Raw genomic sequence first — 16,864 nt, forward strand, 5'->3', positions numbered from 1 at the left:
GTTGTCAATTAAAATACACATTGTTTATACAAATATTATGCGATAAAAAAAAAGGGCAGAGTCGAATCACAATATTGACAGCCACGGAATACCTTTTCATTGAGAGTCTTCTTGTTGATTTGTATCTAATTGTGAGACTGATAATACTGAACTATTTGGGACGAAATCATCTTTTTATTGCATTATGCAATTAAAAAAAGTAAATTTGCACTCTAAGTTCACGTACGTGTTTGAGTTTTAAAATTATTAAAATATTTTATAAAATTTTCAGACGATTAGTATTAATATTGTTAATTTCATTTAGTAGAATGATAAACGCATCAAAGTAAAAAGAGTTTGAAGAAACTGGAAGTCATTTTGAAAAAAGATAAATTACAGGGTTTGAAATGAAAGTTTCACACACCAAAACCTAATTATTCATATCCCTTCCGGCCGCAGCATCGCAATCCTGCTCCCTCGACCTCTCTTTCACGAGTGCGACAAATCCGTTGGCGAAGGTTCTGCAAAACCCTAATTTCCAATCCTTCAATCGCCGAAGATGCCGAACCTGGAGTGCCGGATGTACGAGGCCAGATATCCCGAGGTGGACATGGCGGTGATGATTCAGGTGAAGAACATCGCCGACATGGGCGCATACGTCTCCCTCCTGGAGTACAACAACATCGAGGGCATGATCCTCTTCTCCGAGCTCTCCCGCCGCCGCATCCGTTCCGTGTCCTCCCTCATCAAGGTCGGTCGTCAGGAGCCCGTTATGGTCCTTCGTGTCGACCGTGACAAAGGCTACATCGATCTGTCCAAGCGTAGGGTCTCGGAGGAGGACATCCAGACCTGCGAGGAGCGCTACAACAAGAGCAAGCTTGTCCACTCTATCATGCGACACGTCGCAGAGACCCTCGACCTTGACCTGGAGGAGCTCTATGTACACATCGGCTGGCCCCTCTACCGCAAGTACGGCCATGCCTTCGAGGTATCTCACAGGAGAGCTTACCGTTCTAGATCTCCGTTCTGTGTTGTTTTTTGTGTTTGACCTATCATTTTCCTGCACTTATGCTGAACAAAATGTTTCTTATCAACGAAATCCTTAGGCATTCAAGATAATTGTAACGGATCCTGATTCAGTTCTGGATTCGCTTACTCGGGAAGTGAAGGAAATTGGGCCTGATGGACAAGAGGTACGATTTGTGAGTTATTGAATCGTTTCTGGTTTCTTACAAAATGGAGTTTCTTAGTCTAAGATAGCTGCAGGTGACAAAGGTGGTTCCTGCAGTGACACCCGAAGTAAAAGACACATTGGTCAAGAACATTAGGAGACGGATGACACCGCAACCAATGAAGATACGAGCTGATATAGAAATGAAGTGTTTCCAGTTTGATGGTGTTCTTCACATCAAGGCACTGATGCTTAAATGTTCTTGATGTTATTTTTCCCCCTTCTGGAATATTATTTGAATTCTCAGATGTTGATAAAAGAGCTTCACTTGCTATTATGTGGTTTATTAGGATGAATCATATTTGAACCATTCTTTGCAGGAAGCTATGAGGAAAGCTGAAGCTTCAGGGAATGAGGATTGTCCTGTCAAAATCAAACTAGTTGCTCCTCCACTCTATGTTCTTACTACACAGACCCTCGACAAGGTAACTGTAAAGCTCACTGATTAATTTGTCACAACTAGTGCCTCTGCATAATTTTTCAGAAAATAAGTTTCTTTACATATGTCTTAACATCAATGCCTTCTCAGACTAACAGAATGCCATCTATACTATGAGGTAGTACTGCATAATCAGAAAAAAAAACTTCAGTTGTATGATGCTTAATGTATCATTGTAGTGGTGCTAGTAGGATACACAACAAAACATAACTGTTTTTTCTTTATGAGATGAAACATAATAGTTGTGAGATGTGTGGGGAAAATGAGATGACTGATTGTTACATATAGATAAATAATTAGTAGGATAAGTGGGAAAAGTGAAATGACTGATCGTCAAATGTAAATAAAAGAATTAATTTGAAGTCAAACCAGCTTCCATCTAATTTGCATTCCTCCATTGGTCCCTAATATGGAGAGTGTTGGGTAAAAGGATGAGTGAAGTTGCTAGTCACTTTTGTGATACATGGTTCATTTTTTCCCTAAAATCTATGTTTCCATACAGTGTTTACGTAAAAAACTGCTGGTGTTAATATTTAGATTATCTTGAATTTTACAAACTTTTCTTTTATATATATATATATATATATATATCTTAACATTGTGATTTAAAATTAATTTTGTTAGTCATACTTTGTTCATGGCACTCACCTTAACATTGTAATTTAAAGTTAAGTTTGCTAGTCATAGTTTCCATTTGTTATCATATTTGTTCATAACACACTTTTTTTTCTGTTTGATTTTTAATCAACTGGAGAAAATTTTAAGTGTTTTACATGCAAATTTCACATCATTAGAGAAGTTTTAAAAGAATTGACCTTGACTTTATGGATGATGTTTCTGGTTTGTCCTATAACTTGTTGACAACTTGATGAAATACGAGATGGTTGTATCAATCATGGTATAATAGGAGTCAGATGCCTTAGTTGATGATTTCTTGATGAAAGGAGAAAAACAAGAATGAAAAATCCATCGTAAGCAATATGTTAAAGCCTCATGATGCATGTATAATACGACCAAGTTAACTGAGATTTGAGCGAAAAATAGTAGTTAAATCAAAACTTCATCATCATCAAGTTGTGCACTTCTTAACTACAAGGTTCAACAAATGGATCTAATTCCTCCATTGAGGTCTACACTTGTCACTAATAATATCCAATTAATTAAATTATTTTTGTTACATTTATCAAAAAAATTCTTTGTTCTGTCAAGCCTTTACTACTAACTCTGATTGATTCAACTAATCCAACTGTAAGCTTAGTTGTAGCAATAAAGTAAAATAAAATAACATATTCTTTACCTCTAGAGGAATTTATTTCATTTGGATTAAGTTACTTTATTGATTTAAGAACTATGCCTCATTGAGTAGATTGGAAATTAAATATGAAGTTACCAATTATGTTTTTTGACAAGTATATTTTGTCATTTAATTGATCTAGTGCAAGATCCATTCTCATACTCTTAGGCTTCATATATTTGAAGGGACAAGGTGTGAGCTATAATTATATCTTGTGATACAAGATATGTGAGGGGGTATTATTCAAAACACAACCCTAGATACCCTGTACACGTACCTAGATGTTATTAATCAAGCATGAAATACTATAATCACACTCCCATAGTTTACATGTTTGTAGAAGGGTTACCCCTGTTTTATAAGGGTCCACAACACTCTTCCTTAAGATGGTTAGAAAATATTGTAGAATCTCAACTTGTTATCTACATATTCCACCGTAAAACTTTCGTATCATTTGGTCATCAAATTATTGACAAAGGAACTTGACGGTTTAATTAGATTGTACTTTCTCTCAGATGGAGTGACAATCAATCTTTATATACTTTGACTCTTTTGAAACATGAAGTTTAAAGCTACATCTATGGCAACTTGATCAAGGATTTAACATGATTTGTTAATTCATTTAGTATTAATGTGAAAAGATATAGACTTAGAGATGTCCCTTTATGTAACCTCACAAATATAGAAGATTATTTATCACACTTCTTGACACTCTACATTGACTGAATATTTCCATACATGTTTTTTGTAACACCAATATAATTATTAGATATTATTTTCTTTTTTAAAACCCATCATGATGAATGATTATGGATTTTACCATGAGTTTTTTTTTTGACATCAATAAAATCATATGCAAAGCTTTCTTCTTTTCTCTATATTCCTTTTATTTGTTGTCTTATTAAATAAATAACATACATGGTTGATCATATGAAATTGAATTGTTTTTTTTAATGATCGTCTCTTTTCTTTCATCTCTCAATGATCTCATTACCAAGGATTCATAGTATGACTAATCAACTTGGTACTTGTATAATTAGAACAATTTTGTGTGTTACTTTTATTCTTATAAATAGGTACTAAAAAATTTCTCTATTTTCACGATTATCTTCTTAATTCTCAAATTTTGCTTAATAAATTTGCTAACCAAAATGGCCCCTCCTAAGGTCTTCCAAACCTAATAGGAATATCATCTAGGCCTACGCTTTACCTATCTTCATTTTTTTTAAAGCTTCTTTAATGTCACTTGAAAGAATCTTATATGTGAATTTATGATTTCTTGATCTTCCATATTTTCAATATCCAAACCCAAACATTATCATTCTCTACATTTTTTCTTAGTTTTTTCAATTTGATAAATATCTTTTTTCTATTCTTAATTTGTAGATTATCATAGAACTTTTCATATGTTTTAAACTTTCCTATGCTTGTTACTTTTTTGCCCCCAATTTTAACTGATTAATACTTGTTCAAAATATCTTAATTCATTTAGACTCTTCAAAAAATATATCTAAAATCTTGATCTTATTTGTCAGTTAATCCAAATAACATCAATATTATCAGACTCTTCATTTCAAACTTTTCTCATCATTCTATCTTTAAAAAGTTATATATTCTTGTCCTTGAAATATTACTAGGTGATATTAGTTAGTTGAGCATTTTCCAATTATTATCTTACAAGTTTTATACACTTTAATCTACATTTCTGGTAAGGAAAAAAGAACTGTATTCGACTAACTCTTAAGAGTAATCAACTTTTCATCTCTCTGCCTAAAACGAGCATTAACAATCATGATGTGCACTTTCATAGTTATGTAGTTGCTTATACTATGTCTCATTGTGTGTTTAGCTGTTACTGTAGATCATGGTGCAGGTAGACATGTTTTCTTAACTCAGTTTTTTTCCTTATTGTGCAATGTGCACTCTTTATAGGAACAAGGCATTTCAATTCTCAATATTGCGATTAAGGCTTGCACCGAGGAAATTGAACTGCACAAAGGAAAACTTATTCTGAAGGAAGCACCGAGAGCTGTAAGTTATATTTCCCATTATGTTCTATAGTGTCATCTAAGGAGTGTTAAGTTACTTAGCTTATGAAGTTACATGTGGTCTTTTGTTGTTGTTATTGTCAAATCTTTTGCAAATTGATGCCAAATTCTACATTTGGGGCTCTGTCAGTTGTTTGCATTCTGCATATCAACAAATTGGTTTTCTTTGTTGAATATGAAAGTGTTATTTTTAGTGAGGGCTTATGGGATCTTCATAATTTAGATGGAAATTTTTCAGTGGATGATGAAATGTTTTTATGTTCAAGTAGTCATTGTTCCAATTTGATGAGGGTTGAGATATAGTTGTTAGGATTATATTATTATTTTGATGCTAACAAACGTTGGATTGTTTTCTAGGTGAGCGAACGAGATGATAAGTTACTCGCCGAGCACATGGCAAAACTACAATCGGCAAACAATGAGGTCGATGGTGATGAAGGCAGTGAAGATGAGGAAGACACTGGAATGGGTGAATTGGATGTGGAGTCGGGTGTTAACATAGATTAACAGTTTATGAACAGATGTGCTATCTTCTTTCTTTCTATATTTGGTTGTTGCTTAAAGAATTTTGGATGTTAAAATTAAAATTATCAATGTCTCAATAACTTGTCGAGATCTTTTGCTGGGTTTTGACTGAGTGGTGAATGCCCAGATCATTATTTATTTTGGCTTTGCCTGTTGATTGTATCCATTTCTTTTCTAGGATTTGTTCTACAACATTTACCAAGCAATCTGACGACAACTAAAAATTTAGTATAAAAGCTTGATTTTTTTTCTTCTGGATTTAGCTTTTGTTGGACACGACAGAAACAAATAAAAAAAGGAAGAAAGAATTATAAAAAATTATTCGATGTATATCATTATTTTTGGAATGGAGTACATATTCCGGTTGAGTGAGATGATCAAATCAACTCATGTTTGCTTTTCGATTTAATTAATTGTAAATCAAATAAAAGGTTTTACTTTCTAAAAGTAAATGATATATTTAACTAAGATTCTTGTAAGATAAAAAAGTTTGTATTGAAGAAAATACGCCAACTATAAAAAAAAAACATTAACGCCTTTTAGTAGTGAACTGTGTTTTCCTCCCTTGATCATTATGCAGTTATTCACCATTAAAAGAAAAGATAATTGCTGTTTTATACTCACATATAATATTATTTATAAGAATTTATAAAATTGACAGTGCAAAACTTTAAATGGTTTGATGATGCTATTTTTTAAAAAAAAATTAACCAATTTTTTTTTTTAACTTCACATTTATAATGAATACTAATTTACCTAAAATCAATAAAACTAAAACATATTTAAGTAGTACTATTTTAAATAAAGCTTAAATTTTAAGCAACAAACGTCTGACAATAATTCTCAAATTTTCTAAGTATTGTATGTTGAAAAATATTCTGAATTTTGAGTTTTTTAATTAATAGTAGTGCCCATATGTTAATATGTTATGAATAGGATAATTAATTTTAATTTAGTAATATTTCTAAGTTTTAAAATTTCTAAACTATAAACAACTTATAATCGTTATTTTTTTTTAAAATTTTTTGATCATATTAAAATGGTTGAATACTTTTATAAAAATTATTTCCTAAATTAGTTTTAGGAATTATTTTATTTTCTAAAATACAATTCATTGTTTTAAATTAAGTTTGCAATTCAAATGATTAAGTTTATATAAAAACTAAAATCCAAGTTTCAGCTAATCAAATGCACTAATATTATTACAGCCAACTACATTGCCAATTAGATAATACTCTAATACTCTATCAAATACTCTAATACTCTATCAAGAAAATGATATACGAGGCTACTAAAAATAAAATAAGGTAAATTTTAAATTATCTCTAACATTAACTAGTTTTTAAAAATATATTTTAGAATTTAATTAATGTCGAAATGCCTTTAATTTATAATTTATTGTTAAAATATTAATTTGAGTTTTTTTAATTACTAGTTAAATTACACATTTATTAATTAAAAGGATTCAATTAAAATAAAATTTTAAAGAATTATTTTAATATTATTAAATTTCGAGAGCATTTTAAAAGCAGATAAGTATCAGGGTTAATTTGTAAATTACCACTTTGGATCCGGTTCTTAGAGACTCGATCCGGAAACTCAACCCAGCCCGATTTATTAAAACTCGACACAAGGACAGTTAATCGACTATCGCCTCGCTCGTAGCGAAAACCCTTCCTTGAGACACCAGCGGCGGCTTCTCTTCGCCACCATGACCAAATTTAGGAAGCTCGGCCGCCCCGCTGCTCACCGCGTCTCCATGCTCAAGTTCTGTTCATGATCTTTCTCTTGTGTTCTCCTCTATATTGAAATTTACTCAGTTTCCTGTTTCACATTTCAGGACGATGGTTTCGCAACTGGTGAAGCACGAGCGCATCGAGACCACGGTCGCCAAGGTAGTTTAATTGGGGGGGGGGGGGGGGGGGGGGGGGGGGGGGGACTTACCGTTTTCTTTGGTGCCTTTATTTAAAATTTCCCGCTTGTTCTCAGGCGAAGGAAATCCGACGACTTGCCGATAACATGGTGGAGCTTGGAAAAGAGGTGTGTTTGATAGGTCTTTTTTTTTTTTTTTTGTCTTTTTGTTAATACTTTTGACTTTGAATTTGATGCATCGTTTCTAAAATGGTAGAAAGCAAACCTAAAGGTTGAGCTTTTCTGTCAATGCTTATTCGATCAATTTAAAGAGAACCAAAATTATAGATCAAACAGTAGCTCTACTGGCTGTGCAAGATAATATTTGCCCTCCATTGCATTTGTTGATGATGTATTTCTACACGATAAGGAATTTGAGATTGTTTTCAGTGTCCTAAACCACTCAACAGATGACCGACAATTGTAGGCACTAACTTGCTCCCTGTTTGAATGAGATTGTATTTTCTCATAACAGATTTACAACGCTGAACTTTTGGTTCTCAAGGCAGCACTAAACTTTTCTGTCTTCTATTTTGTAGGTTGTGTTGATTCTACAATAGATATCAAATGTAAGCAGGAACAAAATCCATATAGATTCTTGGACATTAGATTAGGAAGGACACCATGTGACTATAATGTTGAGATAAAGGTATCATAATGAATTTGTTGGACATTTTGTACATTTTGGGTAAAAAGGGTTTGCTTGGACTAATAGAACATTGGATAAACAAAGCCTGAAAGTGAAGATGATGCTGTTGTCGCATCTTGTTTCCAGGATCTAGTTAGTTTAGGCCAATCCTAAGATCCTAAAATGTGGTTCCTCTTCTTCTTTATCATCTCCTTTCTTTCTCCCTCCACTTCTATTTTGCCACTGGTTCATGCTTCGGCACTTTGACATGCTATTGAAACTGTATTGGTCTAGTGAAAGATTGAAACTCCAACATATTTCAATATTTCAAACCTCATTTGTAATATGATTGTTTCTTATTCTAATAGGGAATGGACTGAATTTCTAAAGATCTGTTGTAATACACCTGTCTTGTAACACAAGAAACTCAACTAGGACTTTCTAACTCTAAATTCTAACCACATGCATATGCTTCTCTTATTTAAGGTTTTTTGTTCTATTCTTTTCAGTCTAGTAGGCCAATGGTGGAAAAATCTTTTTGAAATTCAGGGCAAATGAATATAGGTCACATGTCTGACATCTTTTATCATCTGATTGATGTTTTCTACATTTGCATGATTTCTCAATAATATAGTAGGGGATGGAGCCCAATGGCATGGAAGGATCTATATTAATTGAACTTTAGTTCAAACAATGTTCTTTTGTTATTAATATTATGCATAAGTTGTAGTATGACTAGATGGGTATAATTATTTTTGCACAATTTTATTTTCAGGGTACACTTCATGCTGCACGCAGAGCTGCTGCCTTTGTTCGTGGTGATGATGTTCTTCATAAGCTGTTCACAGAGCTTGCTTATCGCTACAAGTAATGTTTAACATTTCGTTCTTTCTTTCTTTGGTGAGAATATTAACCTATTAACTTGTTCAGCTGGATAAGTTGCTAAATCTAAGTAAAATTTGTTGTGAATACTAGGGACCGAGTAGGTGGATATACAAGATTTCTTCGAACACGCATACGAATGGGGGATGCTGCACCAATGGCTTACATTGAGTAATGTTCATTTTCTCAATTTAGTTGGCTACTTTAGTGCTGATTGTGGCATTGCTTACCCACCTTTTAACGTATGTTTTCTCATTACATATTAGGCCTGTTACAGAAGATTCCATTTCCTGTTCTATTACCAGATGCCTTGTCATCATCTATTAGGACTCTTACCAATCTTACTTTAAATTCGTTGTCATCCATACTTCTTTGGTTGAATCAATGATAGTTAATGAGTGATAAATTTTCTCAACCATCAGTTTTGTAGAAGGAAAGGGAATCTATGGATCTGTGTGTGTATGCACTCTAGCAATTATAGCGCCAAGTGTACATGCATTCTGATAGTTCCAACATTTATTATATTTTTATGAAATCTGGGTTTTTTTCCCTTCATCTTCTTATTTTTCAAGTATCTCTGTTGACTTAATTTGGCTTAAATCTAAAGCTTGAACCCAAAAGGTATGACAAGTCAAATGCTGTTATATTCTTGGTCAATATTGTTCTAAAGTCGTTTTATCTAAGTTTAACTAGATATAATTTTTTTTCCAGCAGCAAGAAAAACATTACCTCTAATCAGACAAAAATGCAAGTTTTAGCTTCTGAATCATTTGTTCCACGTTTTATGCAGGTTTGTTGACAGGGAGAATGAGCTTAGAGAGGCCAACTTACCACGGCCACAGCCACCGCAGAGGACCCCACTTGATCCATGGGCAAAATCACGTGCTAGCCAACAGTGGGCCTCTCCAAAAGACAATGCAAAGTCTGGATCAGAAAACTAGTGGTTTTGTTTCATTTTTTTGTTAACATTTATGCACAACTTTGATATACCTTGCCATGTTTCAGACATTTATGGGCATTCATATTACTGTCTGTTACTACTAGTCCTTAAAATCAAAGGGATATTCATCCAATCTGATCTGGGTACAAGTTGATACATTACATGAGGTTGTAATATGGTAAATAATATGGCATGTAACTGTTGGTGTCCAATTTTAGTAATTATTTTGGTTGAGGCCTTATAGCCTGTTTGTTTAAGGGCCAACTGCAAGACGACAAGTATCAAAGTTTGTATTCTCTCTACGCTCACAATTAGAAATAGCTGGCTGATAAGCCAAGGATGCACTCTCAGGAATTCTTATACATTGTTATGTGGTTAATATTTATCTATCCTGCACGTCTGACTACTACTATATGCACAATTTAGCACGCAATATGTAACTGGTGAATAGAAAATGGCATTTATGTATGTGCTAATGTGAAAGCATCCTAGTGATAGTTAAGTTGATATGCAATTAAGTTGTTATGTTGGTTGGTTTATGGATTGTTAATTTTTAAGGATTCTCAGGAATTCGCTTGGTTAGTTTTTCTACTTGCAAATGAAATATTCACATTCTGGAATTCCTACTTGTTTTTTTGTCGCATTCAACTTTCTTTTATAATGAATTAGCACAGAACAAAGAGATCATATGGAGGAAGTGGGTGTGCGTAGGGTTGGCCTGGCCAAGAAAACTTAGATAGAGGGCCTTCGCAAGGACCTCTTCTTTCCGTATCGCTTTCAAAAGCCGCAACGCATTGACGTCAAGTTAAGTAAAAGAGTAGGCATAGCCGCATAGGGTTCTACGCATCGGCCAACTCCGTGCGGACTCGCCCATTCACTTGCGACCTTCCGATCCTCGAGGTGTTCGTCGCCTTTATATAAACAAATACGTTGCACCCACCCCTCTCACCTCCCTCACCAAACCTGCCAAATTTTCGCCTTCCGATCGCTTCTCTCTCTCTTCTCGATCCAGGCGAGATGGCGGACGCGAAGCTGAAGGCGCAGATCGGAGTGTGGAGCACCGTGAAGCCCTTCGTCAATGGAGGCGCCTCCGGGATGCTTGCCACCTGCGTTATCCAACCCATCGATATGGTCAAGGTAAGAAAACTTCCTCCAGCAACTTTGCCTTTGTTGTTGCGGATCTATAGAAAAGAAAAGTTTAGATCGGAGAGATGGTATCTTTTGGAGTTTCATCTCTGATGTTTGTTGGATCTGAGATCTTTAGTAAGGCGTGCTTGGTCTCTGGTTTGTCATCGTTCTATGTGTGGTTGATTTCAGGTCAGGATCCAATTGGGTCAGGGATCAGCAGCACAAGTCACAAAGAATATGCTTGCGAACGAGGGTTTCGGTTCATTTTATAAGGTTCGATTACTCTGTTTTGTTTTATTTAACGGGGTTGGTGGGTTTGCTGTTACTCTCAAATTGTTTATGGGTTTTAAATGTTTAAAGAAACAAAAACTAGTGTTCCTAGGGGAAAAAATAGTGAGAATTGTGAAAACTCTACTTCAATTGCTAGAATCGATTAGTTAACATGTAGAGAAAAGTATTTCTGCTTATCTTCATAGAACATAGGCAAGAACATTCAAACCTTCAAAATGAGAACAGGATGCAGAAATCTGAAATTTTGTGCATGTTAACTTTATTATGCTTTCTCAGAAGCTCTATGGGCATGGATTCTCACATAGTTTTTAGTTGATGAAAATCAAAATAGTATGTAAGAGTTAGATGATGTCATCAAGAAGTATAGGAAGGTAAAACAAGAATGGAAGCAGAACAATTATGACAGCGAAAATTAGTAACATTTATGAAGTAGAAAAGCAACTTGCTCACATAAACTATTGATTCTAATACTAGAAAACATATACTAGGAAGAATGTTGCAATAAGTTTTCGTAGTTGATCGGCTTTATCAACAAAATCTCTTTGTATCTATATGAATTTGGCATGCTGGAGGGATCTCTAATTTTTATGATATTTTTGGTTTATATTATATATTCCCTCTCCTTTATCTTTCCTAATTTTTTATCCTTTTTCCTTTATGTTATTGCCATTTACTACTTTAGGTTATCAACAATTTGCCATCTTTTACATTAACTGATGCATGGGCTGAAGCCCCAATAGTAGAATATAAATGCGTCGAGGCCCCACCACATGCCCTTGGCTAAAGCCACAATTGAGAATATATAAATGGGTTAAAGAGTGGTTTGGGTGCATATAGGCTGAAGCTGCATTTTGTGTAGTTTGTGGCAATGCTCTTGATCAAATAGATTGATTAACAGTGTTACCATTCCACTTATTATTCTTTTTGTATAGTAATCATCTCAGCCTCAAGTAAACTCTTATCATTTCTACTTAAATTTTGATCAACTTATGCTTTAATTTACATGCTTCCATCTTTGAATAATTAGCAAGGACAAGGTAGCTGCTACTTTGGTTACACCAAAGTTATCCAATTCATTATAGTAACAATTTATATAAAGTCCATTTGACAATGAAATTATTATCTACAGGAATTGTCAACCCAGATTCAACTCAAAAAATAAAGCAATATAAAAGAACAAATATCAACAGATAGAGACAATCAATCTATTTTTGAAATAAACCCCTGGGATGGTACCCATGCTGGATAGCATATAACATGAAAATAGAGCAGATTTATTAATTATCATTCACTCATGTTATAACCCCTTTATTAATCTGAATTTCACCCACCCCATTTTAACTTTTAAATATCATTTGTTCTGCCTTTCAAAACAGGAGAGCATTGTATAATCATAAATTTCAATTATTTATCGAGTTATTCGTGCAAAAAGGGTCTTGTGAGTGAAGCAAGCACCCACTTTAATGGATAACCTGTAGCTCACAAAATTTTAAACACTGTCTTTTCTTTTCAAAACAGGATAGCATATATAATCAGACATTTAAATTATTTATCTAGTATTAATCATGCACAAAGGGTCTTGTAAGAGAAGACAGGCAAGAATCACCCACTTTGATGGAGAACCTCTAGTTCACTAAACTCCTCTAAAATTCAATCCCACTCCCAAATCACAGCAGATTAAGGATGATATAGTTTGATTTTCAAGCCTTCCTTCGCCATTGGCCACAAGATCCCAGCTAAAGAGATGTATTTTGCAATCAAATGTAAGTAATACTTAACAAAAGCCCTAACTCAAGAACAAAGCACAATCTAACCTAGTACTTACCAAGAGGAGATTGTGTATCTGTGACAAAAAGATACCGGATAATCCTTCTGGATGCTACCCCAATTAGATCAAGGCTGCTTTCAACACACAATCATTAAAAATACCTCTGACCAAACCTCATCAAAGGTGGTAAATCTCAGGAACTCACCTAAGCGAGTAGATCAGCTCACTCAGGGAGGGTAGATACCCTAAGTCTTTGCTACTGCTTGCAAACAGGTGGAGGAAGAACAACTCTAAAAAATGCTTTTACATGAAAAAGAGGAGGCTCTACCACTCCCTTGGCTTGCCTGTGATACTTACCCAAGGAAGTGATTTTCTTGCTGTTAGATTGCAAAGAGGACAAAGCTCGTGTGAAAGAGGAAATTTTGCAAGTAATCTAAAGAGAATACAACCCTATCAAGATTGGATGCGCATGTGAGAAAGAAGGAGACAGAGATTGTAGTGAATTGTGGTGTCTACTATATCAAGCCATCCATAGCCCGTCCTCGCAGGACTTGACACTTGTATTAGGTCAAAGGTCGTGCAAAAGAGATAGTAGCTTGCCAGATATCTCACGGAGAATACATTCTGATCAAGATTGGGATGCACATAGGGGAGGGATAGAGCACAGCAAGAGGTGTCAATCAGGCTCAGTCAATGCCGGGCACGACGTCATCGTAAATAGCACAGCCGCTGTGCCTAACATAGGGGAAGGCTTGCAGTTTGTGCCTGATGCACATCTCCTGGCTCATGTGTCGTGACATGTCTAGACAAAGTCAGGCCATGCCATGACTAACATGGTTGGGGGCTAGGCATGAGTTGCTTGCTGGGCTTGCCAGGACAAACAGGTCCTGATTCTATGATTTTAAGATGATTATTTATTTTTTATCCTGAAGGACCTGACTCATGCTGGGCATAGCGCATGCCTTCCTTTTAAGTTTTAACTTGACTTTTAGTTTAGTTGAGAAAATTTCAGAATGGAGAGATTGATTCCTTAAACATATATACTTTTATTGTATAAGATGATTTATTGCTCTCCTTAAATTTTTTCATCAACCCTGAGCTTATATTTGTTAGGCAGTCCGACAGAAACCCTTGTTCCTTGCAACCAATTCTGATGTTCTTTTCTTTTTATCCTATTCTTTTTTAATGTTTCTTTATGATATGCACGCTTCTCTGATTTATTGTCATGTACAGGGTTTATCTGCGGGTTTGCTGAGGCAAGCTACTTATACAACTGCACGACTTGGTTCTTTTAGGTATGCCTGCCTCTTGCAAGTGCTAGTCTCTATGTTAAGTGTTCCACAATACCTGCTGTCTGACAACATGTAACAAGATATTTCACTCTCTCCATATCAAATCTTGAAATTTAGTTTTAACTCGACCTTTGTATTTACATTTACGTGCCAATAGTTTCTTCTCTATATACAAGATGAAAAATGCATTTGTTACCAATTTTGCATTAATATCCAGTTGTAACCTGGTTTTTGTTTTTCACTTTCCTTAACGCACAAAATACTAGTTTGACTGAAAAAATCACATAAATTGACATTCCGTTGTCATGTTCGACACTTATGCAACCTTGAACCAAACCGTGATTTCTATGTACCTCAACTGTTATTAACACAAATCATATATTATGGTTTGTATTCTTAATTCTAAGGTTGTATTTAGTTCAATTATTCACACTTGCTTGCCCATCCATGACAACTATATTTCACATTGGATAACTGGTTGGTGTGATCTGTCCAAAACATTAATTCCTTCATTGGTGTTTGAAAATTTGCACAACCTTTAGTTTGTGTTTGATATAATGGATGGAAGCATGTTTTCAGGATAGTTTGCATCATTGACAATCAGTTGATACTTCAGACATACACTTTGATCAACTATGATACAAAAGGCTTGCAACTTTTAGTAACATACCTTATTTTTAGAAAGAATGCTGTTTTGCTGATTTTTCAGTTAATAATTGATGTTTTGTTTTATTTAGGGTATTAACCAATAAAGCTATTGAGGCGAATGATGGGAAACCCCTCCCTTTACTTCAGAAAGCTGGTATCGGTCTCACAGCTGGAGCAATTGGAGCATCTTTTGGCAGCCCAGCTGATTTGGCACTCATTCGGATGCAGGCTGATGCAACTTTGCCTGCAGCTCAGCGACGAAACTACAAAAATGCTTTTCATGCACTTTATCGTATTATTGCTGATGAAGGGGTTCTGGCCCTGTGGAAAGGTGCTGGACCCACAGTGGTGAGAGCAATGGCATTGAACATGGGTATGCTGGCATCATATGATCAGAGCGTTGAGCTTTTTCGGGACTCACTTGGTTTGGGTGAAATTAGCACTGTAGTTGGTAAGATGCTAGTAAACAAAAAAAAACATAATTTTGTTAACATTTTTTTTCTTCTGTTTATTAGTGACCCTAAAATGTTTGTTTTTGAGTGTGAGCGTGTATTCCATAATCACCTTACTTGCAGGGGCAAGTGCTGTTTCAGGCTTCTTTGCGTCTGCTTGCAGTTTGCCATTTGATTATGTCAAGACACAAATACAGAAGATGCAGCCGGATGCAAATGGGAAGTATCCTTACACCGGATCCTTGGACTGCGCCATGAAGACTTTGAAGAGTGGAGGTCCATTCAAGTTTTACACTGGGTTCCCTGTCTACTGTGTCAGGATTGCTCCTCATGTCATGGTAAACCTTTTACCCAATCTTGTATTGAATAAGCATTTATTATTTACTTTTGGTGGCACAATTGATTTGTTTTGCATTACCCAAAATGCAGTATTTCATGCTTCTTGTCTAATTATTTGTTTATTTCCATATTACAGATGACTTGGATATTTTTGAATCAAATCCAGAAGTTTGAAAAGTCTGTGGGATTATAAAGTCCCAAACTTCTAAAAATCAACACAGATTTATTCGATTCTGCTCATTGCTATTTGGTACCTTTCGAGTAGCTCTTAGTTCTCCTATGATCACAACATAGGGTTTTGTTGTATTATTCGAGAGCAATTCATCACAGGTTTTGGTGAAAATTTGCCGAGAACAGGTTTTGTTTTCACAATAATGGGGAAATTTAGACATTCTTATTTCCGGTCATATTCAATTGAATCATTCAGTTGTTAAGCAATTGCAATGTCATTGCTATATGCTCAAACCATTATGGTTGTATTATTTTGGAAACTTATCAATGAAGAACATGTTGAAAAGATAATTTCGAAATTCTTGTTTCTTTTATGATGGGAACTTGTTAGTGTTTAATTATTTATTTTATATGACATGCATCTAATTATAGATATAAAGATCAAAGTACTAATTAAGTAGCGATTTCAATATATATTTTAATAGACAATTGGAAAAGGTGAATAATTTATAGTAAATGACGCTTTATCAGAGTCAATGTTTCGTGTATCCGTGTCTGGGCTAATTACAGCTTATATTTATTTTTAAAATTTTAAACAAAATTTATGTAAAGTATATAATGAATCTCAAAATACTATTAAGTAGGTGTTTGGAAGCGATTAAATAAACACTCGGAAAAGGTGAATGATCTATAATAAATGGAGCCAGGTCACTCGTGAACACTTGTATATCGGATTCTTGTGACTGGTTAAGTCTTTGTTTGTGGTCGGGCTCAGGTAGAGTAGTGACAAGGTGGGGACAACATTGGTGGTGCTCACTTCAGTGGCTCAGTCTAAGGGTTGGGTTGGGTTGGGTGCAAGGGAAAATTTGGCACCATCTGATATCTATAAATGGCAATG

At 34.8% G+C, this 16,864-nt stretch overlaps 3 protein-coding genes across 3 annotated transcripts; all 3 read left to right on the forward strand.

Annotated features, from left to right (window-relative positions):
- Window positions 1-436: 436 nt before the first annotated feature.
- Window positions 437-5,609, forward strand: LOC141834400 (eukaryotic translation initiation factor 2 subunit alpha homolog). Its single transcript, XM_074721753.1, has 6 exons — window positions 437-967; window positions 1,086-1,172; window positions 1,246-1,392; window positions 1,531-1,635; window positions 4,876-4,974; window positions 5,349-5,609. Exons 1-6 carry the CDS (start codon window positions 539-541, stop codon window positions 5,496-5,498), a joined length of 1,017 nt encoding a protein of 338 aa, XP_074577854.1. The 5' UTR covers window positions 437-538; the 3' UTR covers window positions 5,499-5,609.
- Window positions 5,610-7,180: 1,571 nt separating this feature from the next.
- LOC141841566 (uncharacterized) lies at window positions 7,181-10,227 on the forward strand. Its single transcript, XM_074729744.1, has 6 exons — window positions 7,181-7,283; window positions 7,357-7,411; window positions 7,506-7,556; window positions 8,831-8,922; window positions 9,031-9,108; window positions 9,728-10,227. Exons 1-6 carry the CDS (start codon window positions 7,228-7,230, stop codon window positions 9,876-9,878), a joined length of 483 nt encoding a protein of 160 aa, XP_074585845.1. The 5' UTR covers window positions 7,181-7,227; the 3' UTR covers window positions 9,879-10,227.
- A 591-nt stretch (window positions 10,228-10,818) lies between these two features.
- Window positions 10,819-16,192, forward strand: LOC141833787 (mitochondrial dicarboxylate/tricarboxylate transporter DTC-like). Its single transcript, XM_074721287.1, has 6 exons — window positions 10,819-11,014; window positions 11,195-11,278; window positions 14,298-14,359; window positions 15,094-15,455; window positions 15,580-15,794; window positions 15,932-16,192. The coding sequence occupies exons 1-6, from the start codon at window positions 10,895-10,897 to the stop codon at window positions 15,986-15,988; spliced, it is 900 nt and encodes a 299-aa protein (XP_074577388.1). The 5' UTR covers window positions 10,819-10,894; the 3' UTR covers window positions 15,989-16,192.
- The last annotated feature ends 672 nt before the right edge of the window (window positions 16,193-16,864 follow it).

Source organism: Curcuma longa, chromosome 1 (genome assembly GCF_044706935.1).
Source record: "Curcuma longa cultivar G26 ecotype Majalengka, Jawa Barat chromosome 1, ITB_CL_G26_1.1, whole genome shotgun sequence".
In the NCBI taxonomy this organism is placed as follows: domain Eukaryota; kingdom Viridiplantae; phylum Streptophyta; class Magnoliopsida; order Zingiberales; family Zingiberaceae; genus Curcuma; species Curcuma longa.